At 48.0% G+C, this 14,412-nt stretch overlaps 1 protein-coding gene across 9 annotated transcripts in view; it reads right to left on the bottom strand.

Annotated features, from left to right (window-relative positions):
- LOC100450459 (protein HIRA) overlaps positions 1–14,412 on the bottom strand; it is a 107,373-nt gene that overhangs the window by 18,400 nt on the left and 74,561 nt on the right. For 7 of the 9 annotated variants that reach the window (XM_054543097.1, XM_054543092.2, XM_054543093.2 and 4 more), the window contains 5 exons: positions 13,722–13,883; positions 13,063–13,121; positions 12,593–12,698; positions 10,850–10,972; positions 10,210–10,373 (listed from right to left, as the gene is read on the bottom strand). In XM_054543097.1, the coding sequence (XP_054399072.1) occupies positions 10,210–10,373; positions 10,850–10,972; positions 12,593–12,698; positions 13,063–13,121; positions 13,722–13,883 (614 nt within the window). Of the gene's footprint in view, positions 1–8,210; positions 8,300–10,209; positions 10,374–10,849; positions 10,973–12,592; positions 12,699–13,062; positions 13,122–13,721; positions 13,884–14,412 lie in introns of all 9 variants that reach the window. The other 2 variants (XM_063722766.1, XM_002830843.6) reach the window with 1 other exon arrangement.

Here is a 14,412-nt window from a genome sequence, read left to right as displayed (position 1 = left end):
AACCTATGAGGATGCAAAGGTATAACAATGATGTAATGGACTTTCAGGACTCAGGGGGAAGGGTGAAGAGGGTGAGGGATAAAAGACTACACATTGGGTACAGTGTACACTGCTCAGCTGATGGGTGCACTAAAATGTCAAAAAAAAAAAAAAAAGAAAAGCAACTCATGTAAATAGGATATTCAATAAGATTATCAGCATAGTCAGTGGGATGACATATTTAAAGGAAAGAAAGAGGCCAGGTGCAGTGGCTCACACCTGTAATCCCAGCACTTTGGGAGGCCGAGGTAGGTGGAGTGCTTGAGCTCAGGAGTTCGGGACCAGCCTGGGCAACACAGCAAAATCCCACCTCTACCAACAACAACAAAAAAATTAGCCAGGCATGGTGGCGCACATCTGTGGTCCCAGCTACTCGGGAGGCTGAGGTGGGAAGATCACTTGAGCTGGGAGGTGGAGGTTGAAGTAAGTCGAGATTACACCAATGTACTCCAGCCTGGGTGGCAGAGTCAGACTCTGTCTCCAAAAATCTACAACATCTTGGAAGTTGGAAAACACACTGTTATTTTAAATTTCACGTATTTTTATAAAAAGAGATGGAGTTGGTTGGGTGTGGTGGCTTACACCTGTAATCCCAACACTTTGGGAGCCTGAGACGGGTGGATTGATTGAGCCTAGGAATTTGAGACCAGCCTGGGCAACATGGAGAAAACCCCATCTCTACAAAAGATACAACAATTAGCTGGGTGTGGCGGTGCACGCCTGTAATCCCAGCTACTAGGGAGGCAGACGCAGGAGGATTGATTGAGCCAGAAGGTTGAGGCCACAGTGAGGGGGGAAAAAAAAAGAGAGAGTCTTGCTATGTTGCTCAGGCTGGTCTCGAACTCCTGACGTCAAGTGATCTTCCCACGTCAGCTTCCCAAAGTGCTGGGATTACAGGTGTGAGCCACCACGCCTGGCTGAAAAAACACACTATTAAACAAAGTGAGACAAATGAAAATGAAAATACAACATACCAAAACTTACAGTATGCAGTGAAAGCTGATCTCAAATCAATAATCTAACATTACACCTTAAGGAACTAGAAAAAGAACTATACCCAAAGCTAGCAGAAGAAAATAATAAAGATAATGGGACAAGATAAATGGAAAAATAATAATCAATGAAACCAAAAGTTGATTCTTTGAAAAGATGAACAAAATTGACAAACTTTTAGCTAGACTACATAATAAAAAGAGAGACAAGATCCAAATAATGAAAATCAAAAATGAAAGCAGGGACATTACAACCAATGCCACAAAAATAAAAAAGATTATAAATAAGAGAACAGCATGAACAACTATATGACAATAAATCTGATAACCTACATAAAATGGAAACAACTTACCAAGACTGGCTCATAAAGAAATTAAAAATCTGAACGAATCTCTAACGAGCAAGAAAACTGAATCAATAATCCAAACCCTCTCATAAAGAAAAGCCTAGGATCATATAGCTTCTCTGATGTATTCTACCAAACGCCTAAAGAATTAACACCAATCCTCCTTCCAAAATAGGTAGGAACACTTCCTATTTCATTCTATGAGGACAGCATTACCCTGACAAAGCCAGACAAAGATACTACAAGAAAACTATTAGATCAATATCCTTTGTAAACAGTGACCCAAAAATCCTCAACAAAAATGCTAGCAAACAGAATTCAAAAGTACATTAAAAGAATTATACACCATGACCAAGTGGGATTTATTCCTTGAATGCAAGAATGGTTTAACATATGAAAACCAATCACTGTAATACATCACATTAATGAAATAAAATAAAATTTAAAAATGACATGATCATCTTAATGCAGAAAAAGCATCTGAGAAAATGCAACACTCTTTCTTGATAAAAGCACTCAACAAACTAGGAATGGAAGAAAACTACCTCAACATAGTAAAGACCATAAATAAAAAGACCACAGCTAACATCGTACTTAATGGTAAAAGACTAAAAGCTTTTCCTTTAATATCAGGAACAAGAGAAGGATGCCTGCTTCCAGCAATAATATTTAACGTAGTATTAAAAGTCCTAGACAGATCAATTAGGCAAGAAGAAGAAACAAAAGGCAACCAAATTGGGAAAAAAGAAGTAAAATTATCTCTGTTCACAGATGACGTGATCTTATATATGGAAAACCCTAAAGATTCAGCAAAAAACTGCTATAAACAAAGCAAAACATTCTGCCTGCCTGTGGTACTAGGAAGAAGCTGCAAGAGGACTTGCCCTCTGGCCTGAAGTCAATATAAAGAGCGGCCAAGTATTATTGATATTTCCTCACCCTTCGGCTCTCAGTAAAGGATGGTTTTCTTCACTCTTTCAGGATGCGATATATAGCTCTTTGTACGGCCTGCAACACACAAGTTAATCACCACCTCTCTGGCCACTGCCACAGGTCTTACAGCAGCAGTCCCCAACCTTTTCGGCACCCAGGACTGTTTTTTTTCATGGACCAGCGGGGGAGGGGAAGATGGTTTCAGGATAAAACTGTTCCACCTCAGATCATCAGGCATTAGAGTCTCATAAGGAGCGCACAACCTAGATCTCTCATATGTGAAGTTCACAATAGGGTTTGTGCTCCTATGAGAACTTAATGTTGCTGCTGACTGGTCTGTGGCCCAGGGGATGGGGACCCCTGTCTTACACTGAAGACGACAGCAAAGGGAGGCTTCCTAAGAGCAGGGCCTGGCTGGGGAGGCTGGAGCCAGAACAAAGCCCAGGAACCTGAAAGGTGGTTGCTTAGTGCCCCAACCTTCTGCTTCTCATTTTCCTCCCGTGCACACTGAACCATGCAAAGGATCCTTGAAGTTGAAAGAAATCTGAACCTTTGGCGTCCCTGTGGTGCACTGGCAGCTCAAATCAGAGTTCCTACAAACCATTGAGAAAAACAAATGGCAACAAATATTTCAACAGATAGTTCAAAAAAAGGGAAACAAGCGGCTCTTAAGCATGTGAAATAATGCTCTCCTAACAAGCCTTCTTGGGAGGGCTGCTGAGTCAGCATGGCTGCTTGGAAGTCCACCGTCCAACCACAGCTATATTTTCCCAGTTATGTGAAGGATCAGTTCCACTTGAATGACCAATTCTCACCATAAGTGTTGGTAAATAAGGCCAGGTGCGGTGGCTCACGCCTGTAATCCCAGCACTTTAGGAGGCTGAGGTGGGTCACTGCATTCCACACTCCAGCCTGGGTGACAGAGAGAGACTTCGTCTCAAAAAAATAAATAAATAAAATAAAAGAGTGTTGATAAATAAACCCAAGAAGAGCACACAAGGCTCATGCTCACTCATCTCCTCTGCCCCAACATCTAGATGAAAAGACCGTAAACACACAGAAAAAAAGGAACAAATTCAGAATAGTGTTGAGATCAGGAGAGGACCTGGCAGAAGACACTGGGATTGGCTATGTCTACGTCTGCTCTAAATCCTCTTCTCTTACATATTCTTTGTATAGAGGCAGAAAAGCTGCTCATTTTCCCAGCCTCCCTTGCAGTAGAGGTGGGTGCCCAAGTGATTTAATGATTGCCTGTGAGGCACAGACTAGTTTCTGGGAGAGCGTTTCTTTTCTGATGAGAGGGTGAATGTTGCTGTTGCCAGATTTCTCCTGTTCTCTCTCCTTCCCTGATCTTGGACATGGACGCCACCTTGTAACCATGAGGGAAGGGCTAGAAGACCTTTACAGAGGGTGGTAAGTGGGTAGTACATACTGACAGGTGACTCTGGGAGGCGAACCACAGATTCTCTTACACAGAGCCTCAGTGAAGTGTCCTGTTTGGAGTTGGTAAGAACAATCGGCAGGAAGAAGGGGAGAAGAAGAAATTATGGCCACCAAATGGTAGCCTGTTTGTGGCTCCTTCTGTCTATACCACCATGGCCCAGAGTGCTTACTTTCAGGCTGAGAAAGAGAACTACTATGGTGAGCTTTGGCTGGCATCTTGGGCTAAGGCTGACAGAATGAAGCTCCACAACCTGCCCATGAGGGGGACTCATTGGGCAGGTGTCTGCCTGTCTCCCACTCTAGTAGATGGCTCATCAGCCTGTTCTGGAGGTGAGATGTGCTAAGCTGTGCTAAACAAACAGCTGTACTCTTGAAAAGGAAACCTGAGGCCACTACCAATCTGGGTCCTTCACTTGTAACTACAATCTGATAACCAAGGATTTCCAGATAGGGTGAAATGTCCTAAAGTAAAGACCGCAATGAACAAATCAAAGATTGAACCCAGAAAAGCCAGATAATTCAGGGAACAAATTATTTTAGAAAATGTTAGCATCTGCAGCTGATATCTGAGAAGATATCACAAGCCTTTCCTTCCATTAATAGACCATGCAATTCAGAACAGCCTTCCTCACTGACAACAAAGAAAAAACGGTGGACAAATAGCAGCAAACTTCTGAGAGCTAATGTGTTAATGATAAATGACTGAGCCATGTTGTGGGGAAGACAGAAATCCAAAGAGCGATGCCTTTGCTTTGGAAATATTTATCCATGAGGAAGAGGCTAGGCAGAACTTCTACCAAACTTGAAGGCCTGGGTTGGGAGTAGTGGCTCATGTCTGTAATCCCAGCACTTTGGGAGGCTGAGGTGGGTAGATCACCTGAGGTCAGGAGTTTTGAGACCAGCCTGGTCAACATGGCGAAACCGTGCTTCTACTAAAAAAATAAAAATTAGTTGGGCGTAGTGGTGTGTGCCTGTAATCCCAGCTACCTGGGAGGCTGAGGCAGGAGAATTGCTTGAACCCAGGAGGCGGAGGTTACAGCGAGCTGATATTGTGCCACTGCACTCCAGCCCGGGTGACAGAGCGAGACTCCGTCTCAAAACAAACAAACAAACAAAAAACTTGAGAGCCTAGGGGGACCATAGCAGGGGCTAGGGCCCTGTTAACTTACCCCTCCTTTGTCCTGGTATTCCAAAGGTACGCAACCTAGAATAAGCATCAACTGGAACTAAACTAGCCTCTATACCAGCTAGCACCCAGCTTTGAGTTCCAGGCAGCCTAGAAAACCTCAGTCCCTGAACGGGATCATGGCGTCCCTACAGTGCTACTGCCAAGAAGTTGGCAGAAGCAAATAGAAGTGTTCTGTAGAAGAAGATAACATCATTTTAGGCCTCAAACTATTTCTACAATAAATTTTTCAAATACTATGTCCACCAGACAGTAAAAAATAACCAGGTACATAAGGAGATAAGACAATCTGAATGAGAAACAGCAGAAATATTTATAGGCAACAGAAATAGATCTGCAAAGGCTCCCGATACTAGAATTATCAGACATAAAACTTTAAAATAACTAAGATTATTATGCTAAAGTAGATAAAATAAAAGACTAAATTAAAAATCTGGTGAAGAATTGAAAGCATGAAAAATGATACAGCTGATTTTTTTTTTTGAGACAGAGTCTCACACTGTCGCCTGGGCTGGTGTGCAATGGCGTGATCTCAGCTCACTGCAACCTCTGCCTCCTGGGTTCAAGTGATTCTCCTGCCTCAGCCTCCCAAGTAGCTGGGATTACAGGTGCCCGCCACCATGCCTGGCTAATTTTTTGTATTTTTAGTAGAGATGGGGTTTCACTATATTGGCCAGGCTGGTCTCAAACTCCTGACCTCATGATCCGACCCCCTTGGCCTCCCAAAGTGCTGGAATTACAGGAGTGAGCCACTACGCTTGGCCTTTTTATTTTTTATTTTTTGAGATGGAGTTTCGCTCTTGTCGCCCAGGCTGGAGTACAATGGCGCGATCTCGGCTCTGCCTCCTGGGTTCAAGCAATTCTCCTGCCTCAGCCTCCTGAGTAGCTGGGATTACAGGCGCATGTCACCAAGCCCAGCTAATTTTTTTTTTTTTAGTAGAGTCAGGGTTTCACCATGTTGGCTGGGTTGGTCTCAAACTCCTGACCTCAGGTGATCCGCCAATCTATGAGCCACCACGCCTGGCCCGATACAGTTGATTTTACTTTTTTTTAATTTTTCCTTTTCTTGAGACGGAGTTTTGCTCTGTCTCCCAGGATGGAGTGCAGTGGTGTGATCTTGGCTCACTGCAGCCTCCTCCTCCCGGTTCAAGTAATTCTCCTGCCTCAGCCTCCCCAGTAGCTGGGATTACAGGCGTGTGCCACCACACCCAGCTGATTTTTATATTTTTAGTAGAGATGGGATTTCAGCATGTTGGCCAGGCAGGTCTTGAACTCCTGACCTCAGGTGATCCACCCATCTCGGTTTCCCAAAGTGTTGGGATTACAGGCATGAGCCACTGTGCCCAGCGATACAGCTGATTTTAAAAAGAGAGGATATTACGTCTCTCAGATGATGGGGAAAATGAAAGGGAAGAAATAATCAAATAGGAAAACCGAAGAAAATCACTGGTCTCTGTCTCTGTTCCTACAGAATGAATGAGCTTTCTGAATCTTCAAAACACCAGGATAGGATCCCAAAGTACTTACAAAGCAATGGAAATTAGATTTACAATAGATTTTTTAGCAATAACACTGGATGCAAAGTCTATGGAACAATGCCTTCAGGGACTTAAGGGGATTTGACTTTGAACCCAGGATTCAAAGTACCTAGTCAATTAAGGTACACCACAGTCAAATTTAAGAAGGGAATAAAAAATTAGGCCTCTGTACACACCAAGGCCTGTGAGGGCTGACCCTCTGGCCTTTTTGATGTCAACTCCTTTCACCCTTCTGCTACCATCCCGTTGGGCTGTTCCTTTTAAACTCCAAGCTCTCCCACCTCAGGCCTTTGCACTTTCCCTCTGCCTGGATGTTCTTCTCCCAAATATATGCATGGTTTCATCCCCCACCTTTTCTGGTCTCTGCTTATCTGTTAGTTTGGCCTTTCTTTTTTTTTTTTTTTGAGACAGTCTCACTCTGTCGCCCAGACTGGAGTGCAGTGGCGTGATCTCGGCTCACTGCAAGCTTAGCCTGGCCTTTCTTAATTGCCCAACATGAAATAGCATCCTGCCAGTATTCTATATCTCCCTGCCCTTTTAATTTTTTTCCCATGGCACCCATCACCACTCAAAACACTACAGATACCTCTTCTCATTTGCTTAGTCTGTCTCTCTCCATAAGAAAGCAGATCCACGAATGCAGGGACTCAGTCTGCCTTATTCACTGCTGCCTGCCCCATGCCTATAACATGCCTGGCCAGGGGAGATGCCCCATCAGTAATTGCTCAATGATTGAATGAAGCTGTGAGCTAACTCTTAGATCCATACCTTCTCCCATCCCCCACCAACTTCTTCCCTTCTTGATTTAATGAATGGTTCTGGCATCCATTTTTTGCAGCTGAACCTGGAGGTGCCACATGTTCATTATGCTTTTTCTTTCCACATCCAACCACCCATCAAATCTTATTGGTTCTGCCTCCAAAATACATCTTGAATCTGTCTCCTTTCCCCTCTCCATGGCCACCACACTGATCCAAGTCACCTTCATCTCTTCCTGGGACTGTTACAGAAGATACTCCCTGACTGTTTTTCTATTTTAGTTCATGACACCTCTGCGCCAACTCTGCCAAGAAGAAAACGCTAGCTCCTGTAAAGGTCTCTGTGGTCCACCTCCTGCCTCATTTCACACCACCCTCTCCTTTTGCCTTCTATGTGCCAGCCACAGTGGCTTCAAACAGATCAAGCACTCCTTGCTTTTACTCTCACTTCTACTAGGAAACACTTTCTCCAGGTCTCTGTATGGCTGTCTCACTCTTCTCCTTGGGTTTCATCCGCAGTGTCCTCTCGCAAGGCCTTCCTGGTCACTCCTTCCCAGGCACTCTCATCTGAAGACCCTGCTTACTTCCTTCTTAGTCTGAATCTAGTCTGAAAATATTTTGTTAACCTAACTGCCTCCCTGCTTATGTGTGCATCCCTACCAGACTAAGCTCCACGAAGGCAGGGAAGTACCTTCCGTCTTTTGTCTTCACAACCAAGCCCAGAGCCCCGGCAGGCAGCCTCCCTCAGCACAGGCACGTGGCGGAGCATTCCGTGGCTCCTGATGTCCAGGGCCCAGCTCCTACCAGGTTGTGGAGGGCCGGCAAGTCACCCTCTCACTGATGCTGGGACCTGAGGCTGGGTGCTGGAGAAGTCTAACGGGACACAATTTCAAAGCACTTTGGCTTATTTAAAAAATCTCCACCTTCACGTTTCAAGAAAGAATTCTTGCAGCAACAATGAAAGAAGCACCTACCACTACTGTTGACTCCCACTGGCTTCCAGTGGAGTAGTGAACCGGACCCAGTAAGTCCTTGCATATTTCTCGAAGTCGGTATTCAAACCCTAATTATAGAAAAACAAACAAACAACAACAAAAAAAAACAAAACAGAAATAGGAACACATTACAAAAAGAAATAAAAATCAAGAATATGTTGTTGTGTCTATCAAATCAGAATAAACACATGCGTATTTTATTGCCTACTATGGGCAAGACGCCCCTGCATGTCTCTCAGCGTGGGGCACTGAGACCCATAATCACAGATTTTCACTCACTTGCTCACTCCCCTGACATCTGTAGTACCTCCTCTGTGTGTTGGGCCCAGAGGAAAAACGAGATGTGGCCAGTTCTGTGATAAACTCCTTAAGGTGATGGGAAAATATGGGAAACTGTGGGCTGGTGAGATCCGTCTTTGAGAAGATGGGCTGGCAGCTGGTGTTGAGGGGAGGTCAGGAGGGTGGGATGGCCAGCCCGCAGGAGGTAAGAGATGGCAAAGGCATGACTGAAGAGGGGCAACTGAGTGGAGGGGGCATAGGTCCATTAACTCAAGGGTTATGGGCACCACCCAGTAGGGCTGCTAGAAAGGCTGGAGGTAGTGTCGGGGTTTGTCAGCACTTGGGGCAGCTAAAGCAATAGGGAATGGATTAAATTGTCCAAAGAAAAGGGTGGAGTAAGAGAGATGAAACTAGAATCTGAGGAATTTTGGAAGTGAATGGGGTCCACTTTTACACTAGATTCCTCCTTTTACAGCCAAGGAAACAAGGGACAGAATGGAGGGTGGGTAACTGGTGTATGGACACTGGAACAGGCATGTGGAAGATGGAAAAAGAGAAGCAAGCAGCAGAAGTGATCCCAAGATGGGTGGCGGGGCCGAGAGGAGGTGGGGACTTGATGCAGGGCATCAGAGCAAGTCCCAATCAACATCCAGGATGAAGCAAACCAGAGTGGAGTAAGAGGAGGGGCTCCCAGGGAAGACGTGACTAGAGCACCACAGGAGAGGTATGAGGGCCTGGGAAGGCTGAGTATTCAGAAAAGCTGGGGACCACACATAATGGCAACCACATAGACCTGGTGGGAAGAGTAAACACCAAATTCATCATCGCGGTCTGCAGGGAGGGAGGGGAGGCTTCAAGCTGATCAGTAATATTTGCTGTCGTTTACAAGTGTATGTACACACACACACACATATACACTCGTATTTACACAGCCAGAGGCACGTGTGACATGTTAGTTCTGGGAATTACATTCATGAAGGTCTGATTATGATTTTCTCTGTCTTTTCTGTACTTAATTTTTTTTCTAAATTATAATCAAAATGGGGAGGGTGATGACAAAAATAAAGCAAAAAGGCCAGGAAGCTGCAGAGAGAGAGCTCTGGGAGGGCCTGCCCCATGCCGCACCCTGAAGGCTGCACTCAAGTGGGAGAAAAAGTTGGTAAGGCTATTGGAGTCACTGTGAGGACAGTGCAGCCACCTCTTCCAGCACACCTGGCTTTCTGCAGGGGAGGCAGCAGAGTGAGAGCTCTGGCGGGAAGTGCCAGAAATGGAGGGCCTCAGTAAGTGCAGGACATCAGGCAAGCCTGTCCAGGGCAGGAAGGGCTGGGAGGAGGAAGAGAACCACTGCTACAAGATGCCCTCACTGATTAGCAGCACTGCCAAGGTGTGGTGCAGGACAGGGGTCAGAACATAGAATCTGCTCCTTCAGGCCATGTCTTTCCACCCAGGCATCTGTTCCTCCATCCTGCTGCCTGTCCTGCTGCTTCTCTGTGGGAACGCCCTCAGGGCTACTCTATTCAGAGCCTCAGAGTCTAAAAGGGGCTGGGTGCCTGCTGAGCTGCCTTGATTGCAGCTCAGGCTGGGAGGTAGAGGCTGCTGGGCCATCACATCTTTTCCCTGATTTCACAGGGACTAAGCCAGGCCTGAGAGGATGGAGGGGCAGAAGGAGAAGGCTGCTCAGGGCTGCCAGGAGCCTCACCTTCGTTTACGAGGTACCGTGCGTAGAGGAGGAGCCAATGGCGGTACTCGTGGCTGGACTGCAGGGTGAGTGCTGCTGCCACCTGGTTCTCTAGGTAGGCCAGGGTGGTCTCTTGCTGCACCACATGAGGCACGGAGAAGAGCCGGGCAGCCTGCCTTCCCGAGCTGCAGAGACCAGGAGAGTTTCCATGATGGGGCAGCAAGCACTACACAGCGTCAGGAACTGCCCCCGTGTGCAACAGGCAAGGAGCTGGCAGGAGGCAGGCACCAGAGCTGCCAAGGCCTCCCGTCCACTAGCCAGTCTGTTGGCAGATGCCAGATCTGTTGTCTGCCCATCCCCACACCCCAGCCATGTGCCTCCTGGCACCCTTGGGGTATCTCACCCAGCAACTGCCATCTGGGCCCCTGAAGTGACAGGGCCAGTGACTGCTGCTCCCAACCCCAAGATATTACCTGATGCGGGACCACTACCCTCAGCACCCCTAGTCCGTCCTGCCCAGCCTGCCTGTGCTGACCAGCACCTGGGGCACAGGGGAAGGGCAGGTGGAGACCAGGCCTGGGTAGGGACTGTGCGTGCACTGACCCAGGCACTTCCCCAGGGCAGGACTAAGGACAGTGGCCATGGCACTCAGGTCACGTACTTGGAGGTGCGGCCCTGGATTATGGCTAACGGTCCTGAGCACAGCATGGCGTCCTGGGATGGCAGGCTGCTCCTAAAGTCTGCACACTGAGCCAGTGAGTCCTGCTTGTCAGAAACCAGGTTCCTGGGGAGGCAAAGGCAGGAGCAGAGCTCAGGAAAACCAAGAGATCTACCAGAGAAGGCTGGCAAGGAGGCCACAGAGAAGCAGCCCCTGCCGACACAGAAAGCCAGCAGAGGCTGAGCGCCCCTGCACTTCTGCACAGGCGCTTATCACTGACGGGTTTCATGGTAATGGGTTTGACACATCATTGTTCCAAAGGAAAAATGAGTGAGGCAAAGGCTGTGGATAGGGCCCTTGCTGGGAACACTTCAGCTCCATATGTTGGTTCCTGATGACTGCAGGCCTCTGTGTGCAGTGTGCTCTGATGCTCGGCTCAAACACTGCCATGGTCTGCCCGGGGGCCCACATGGCCTGGGCCCTGTAGCCGGCAAGCAATGCCAGACCTCTACCTGCCTGTATTTCTACAACTATCCCAGATTGGCAGTCCTTCCACCTTCTCTGGACCCTTCTCATCCTTGTGAAGAAAAGACTCTTCACACACTTTTAAAACAGCTAGATGTCTTTGTAAATATGTCCAAAATACAAAGATGCCTTTAGAGAGTCAATATTTCTCTTCTTAAATAATCAGCTTATTTTCATTATTACAGCCATCATATATAATAGACAACATTTTGCAATTTGGGGGAGCAGGCGGTAGAGATTTTTTTTTTCCTTTGAGACAGGTTGCCCAGGCTGAAGTGCAGTAGTGTGATTACGGCTCACTGCAGCCTCGACCTCCTGGGCTCTAGGGATCTCCTGCTTCAGCTTCCCAAGGAGCTGGGACTATAGATGTGTGCCACTGCACCTGGCTTATTTAAATTTTTTTTTTTTTTTTTGGTAGAGACAGGGTCTCACTATGTTGCCCAAGCTGGTCTCAAACTCATGGGATCAAGCAATCCTCTCAGCCTCCTACAGCGCTGGGATTACAGGTGTGAACCATCACACCCAGCAGATTTTTTTTTTCCAAATTCAAGAAAGAAGTCTCAGTGTGAATGTAGACTTCTGCATGGCAGTTCTTAACAGAAAAGGGGCTAGGAGGTAGCAAGCTTTGGTTCTTAAGGAACCAAAGGTATAGACAGAAGAAAAGAACTTGGAGTGGCTGGAATACAACGTACATAATTCACGTGTCTGGGTTAAGAGCTCTGATGTATAAATTATTTTGCAAGTACAAAAAAGGGCTCCAAATTCCTGAGTGGACAGAGGAAAAGTACAGACTATCATGCCTGGGTAAGTGGATGAGCATCCTTACTAATTCACTGAGGAAGTCTGAAGTGCTTACTAAGCTCACAGAAATTGACTAGTCCTGGTAAGGCTCCTGTAAAGCCCACTCACCTATGCTCATGATGGCTAAGGGGGCCACAGCAAAAACCATAAAAATTTTGGGGCTTTTTCAAAAAGTGGCTCCTGAAAATAATGCAGGAGGACAGTGCTCCTGCACACAGGCTCTGAGGGCAGAGGCCATAGGCTGCAGTGTCCTGCTGGGACAGGGGAGCATGCACAGATAGTCAATGCAGCCTGCACTCCAGGGCCTGACTCTCAGGAAAAGCAGGGCTAGGCAGCCCTGTAGGCCACGACCCTTTGCTCTGCTGTCTAGAGCAGACAGACACTCTTCCAGGGAATAGGACTGGGGATCAGCTTGCTTACCATGTAGAAAGTGACGGATTAAAGCAGTACGCCTTCCCATCGGACAGGTTCATTACTGGGATTCCATGCTGCGTCAGCAAGATCTGTGATACCGTCATATCACTTCCTGAGGACAGCATGGGAATGAGTTCTGGGTGTGTTCTGATCAGCAAGTGTTTTCAAACATATCAAAGGAGAAATCTGTACTCTAGGCTCCCACAGTCCCAGCAGCAAATGCATCAACACTGCCTTGGCAAATAGGGAGGGCAAGCCATTCTCCTTGCCACACACCAGGCTTTTGTCACCTCTTGGGCACCCATTCAAACATGCCCCCAAAAAGTGTGTGTCTCCTGCAGCGTAACTGCACCTCTTGCCTCACTGAGAGCCCTGGGCTGAGGCCAGAGCCTGGCTCTCTGAGTGGGGCCCTTCTGCAGCATCAGACATGAACTTGGGCCCCCAAAAGAGTAGGGACAGCCTGCTGCCTGCATTACCTGCCAGGATGGAGTGTAGAGACTCTTCTTTCACCACAACCACCTGTCTGTGAACATCCCTAGAAGGGAGACAGGGAACAGTTTACTCACCAACCCAGGTAAACACATCAGAGTGTGCCTCGGCCACTCAGACACCCTGGCCCTACTGCATGCGCCCCTAACCCTGGCCTCTCCTAGTGAAAGGGACTCTGGGCTATGAGTGGCTTCTGCTCTCCATGTGCCACTACACTCCCTCTGCATAAGGCTGCAGCACAAAGCCCAGGCAACAGATCCATGGGGAACCCTCAGCACCCACACCACTTTGGGGGAAGCCAGGCCACAGCAGCCACATCAGGAACATGGCCACACTCTGCCAGCTAAGACTCCATTTCTGATGAATCCCGCATAGGACCCTGGCAGTGCAACTGGTCGCATGGGCTGCTCCAGTAAGGAAATAATCGAGCAGGCAAGCTGCCTCCATCCCCCTTGCACACTACCCCTCAGCCCTCAGCCTACCCAGGGCACCCAACACAAGCAATATCACTAACTGCTGAGGGCCTCTTCTGGGGCCTGATGGCCAGCGTTGTCCACTGCCTTCCCTGCCCCTGCAGTGAGGTGGGGCCTACACAGCCCTGTCTTGCCCTGGCTGGAGCCCACCCCACCCTGTGCCTGCCTCTCACCAGACAGAGAGTGTGGCTGCAGCGGTGAGCGCCATGACGTAGGAGCCTGTGCAATGCAAAGTAGAGATCGGGGATGGCAGGAGGATGGGAGAGAGGAGACGGCGACCACAGGTGGAGAACACTGACAGCATCCTTTTTTCACAGGCGACACACACCACGTCACTGAGAAGGCAGAGTGGGGGCAGGTGTCATGGGGGCTGAGTGCTGCAGCCAAGACAGTAGCCCTGGAAGTGTGGGCCTTTCCTCTGCCTGGGCCGAACAAGGGCCTCCCCTGAGCAGGTACAGCCAGAGGGGAAGGTGGATTGGGTCAGTGTGGGGCTGGTGGGGCTGTTGGAGCCTCCCTGAGATCTTGGATGAAAGAGGCTTCTGTCCTATTTCCACAGGCTGCCCGCGCTTTCCTGAGCTCATGCTGATGCTGACCAAGGGATGTGGGGGCTTTGGAGAGCCAATGCCTCTGATGATCACCCAGGAAACATGCCTTGTTCATCAGATAAGGCCACATAGTACCCATAGGACAGTCTCCTGGCTGCAACTAGTCAGACCAGTCCTGAGAAGGTCTCTAACAAGGCAGGCTAAGAGAAGTATGGGGATGACAGCATGCACCTCTGTGTCCAGGAGGCTGTCTGGCTGGCGTGGGAGATGTGTGTCACTCCTAAACAAGGAGTGCGTTACAGAACAGTCTGGACATTGT

Source organism: Pongo abelii, chromosome 23 (genome assembly GCF_028885655.2).
Source record: "Pongo abelii isolate AG06213 chromosome 23, NHGRI_mPonAbe1-v2.0_pri, whole genome shotgun sequence".
Taxonomy (NCBI): domain Eukaryota; kingdom Metazoa; phylum Chordata; class Mammalia; order Primates; family Hominidae; genus Pongo; species Pongo abelii.
This window is presented reverse-complemented; position numbering and strand designations above follow the sequence as displayed.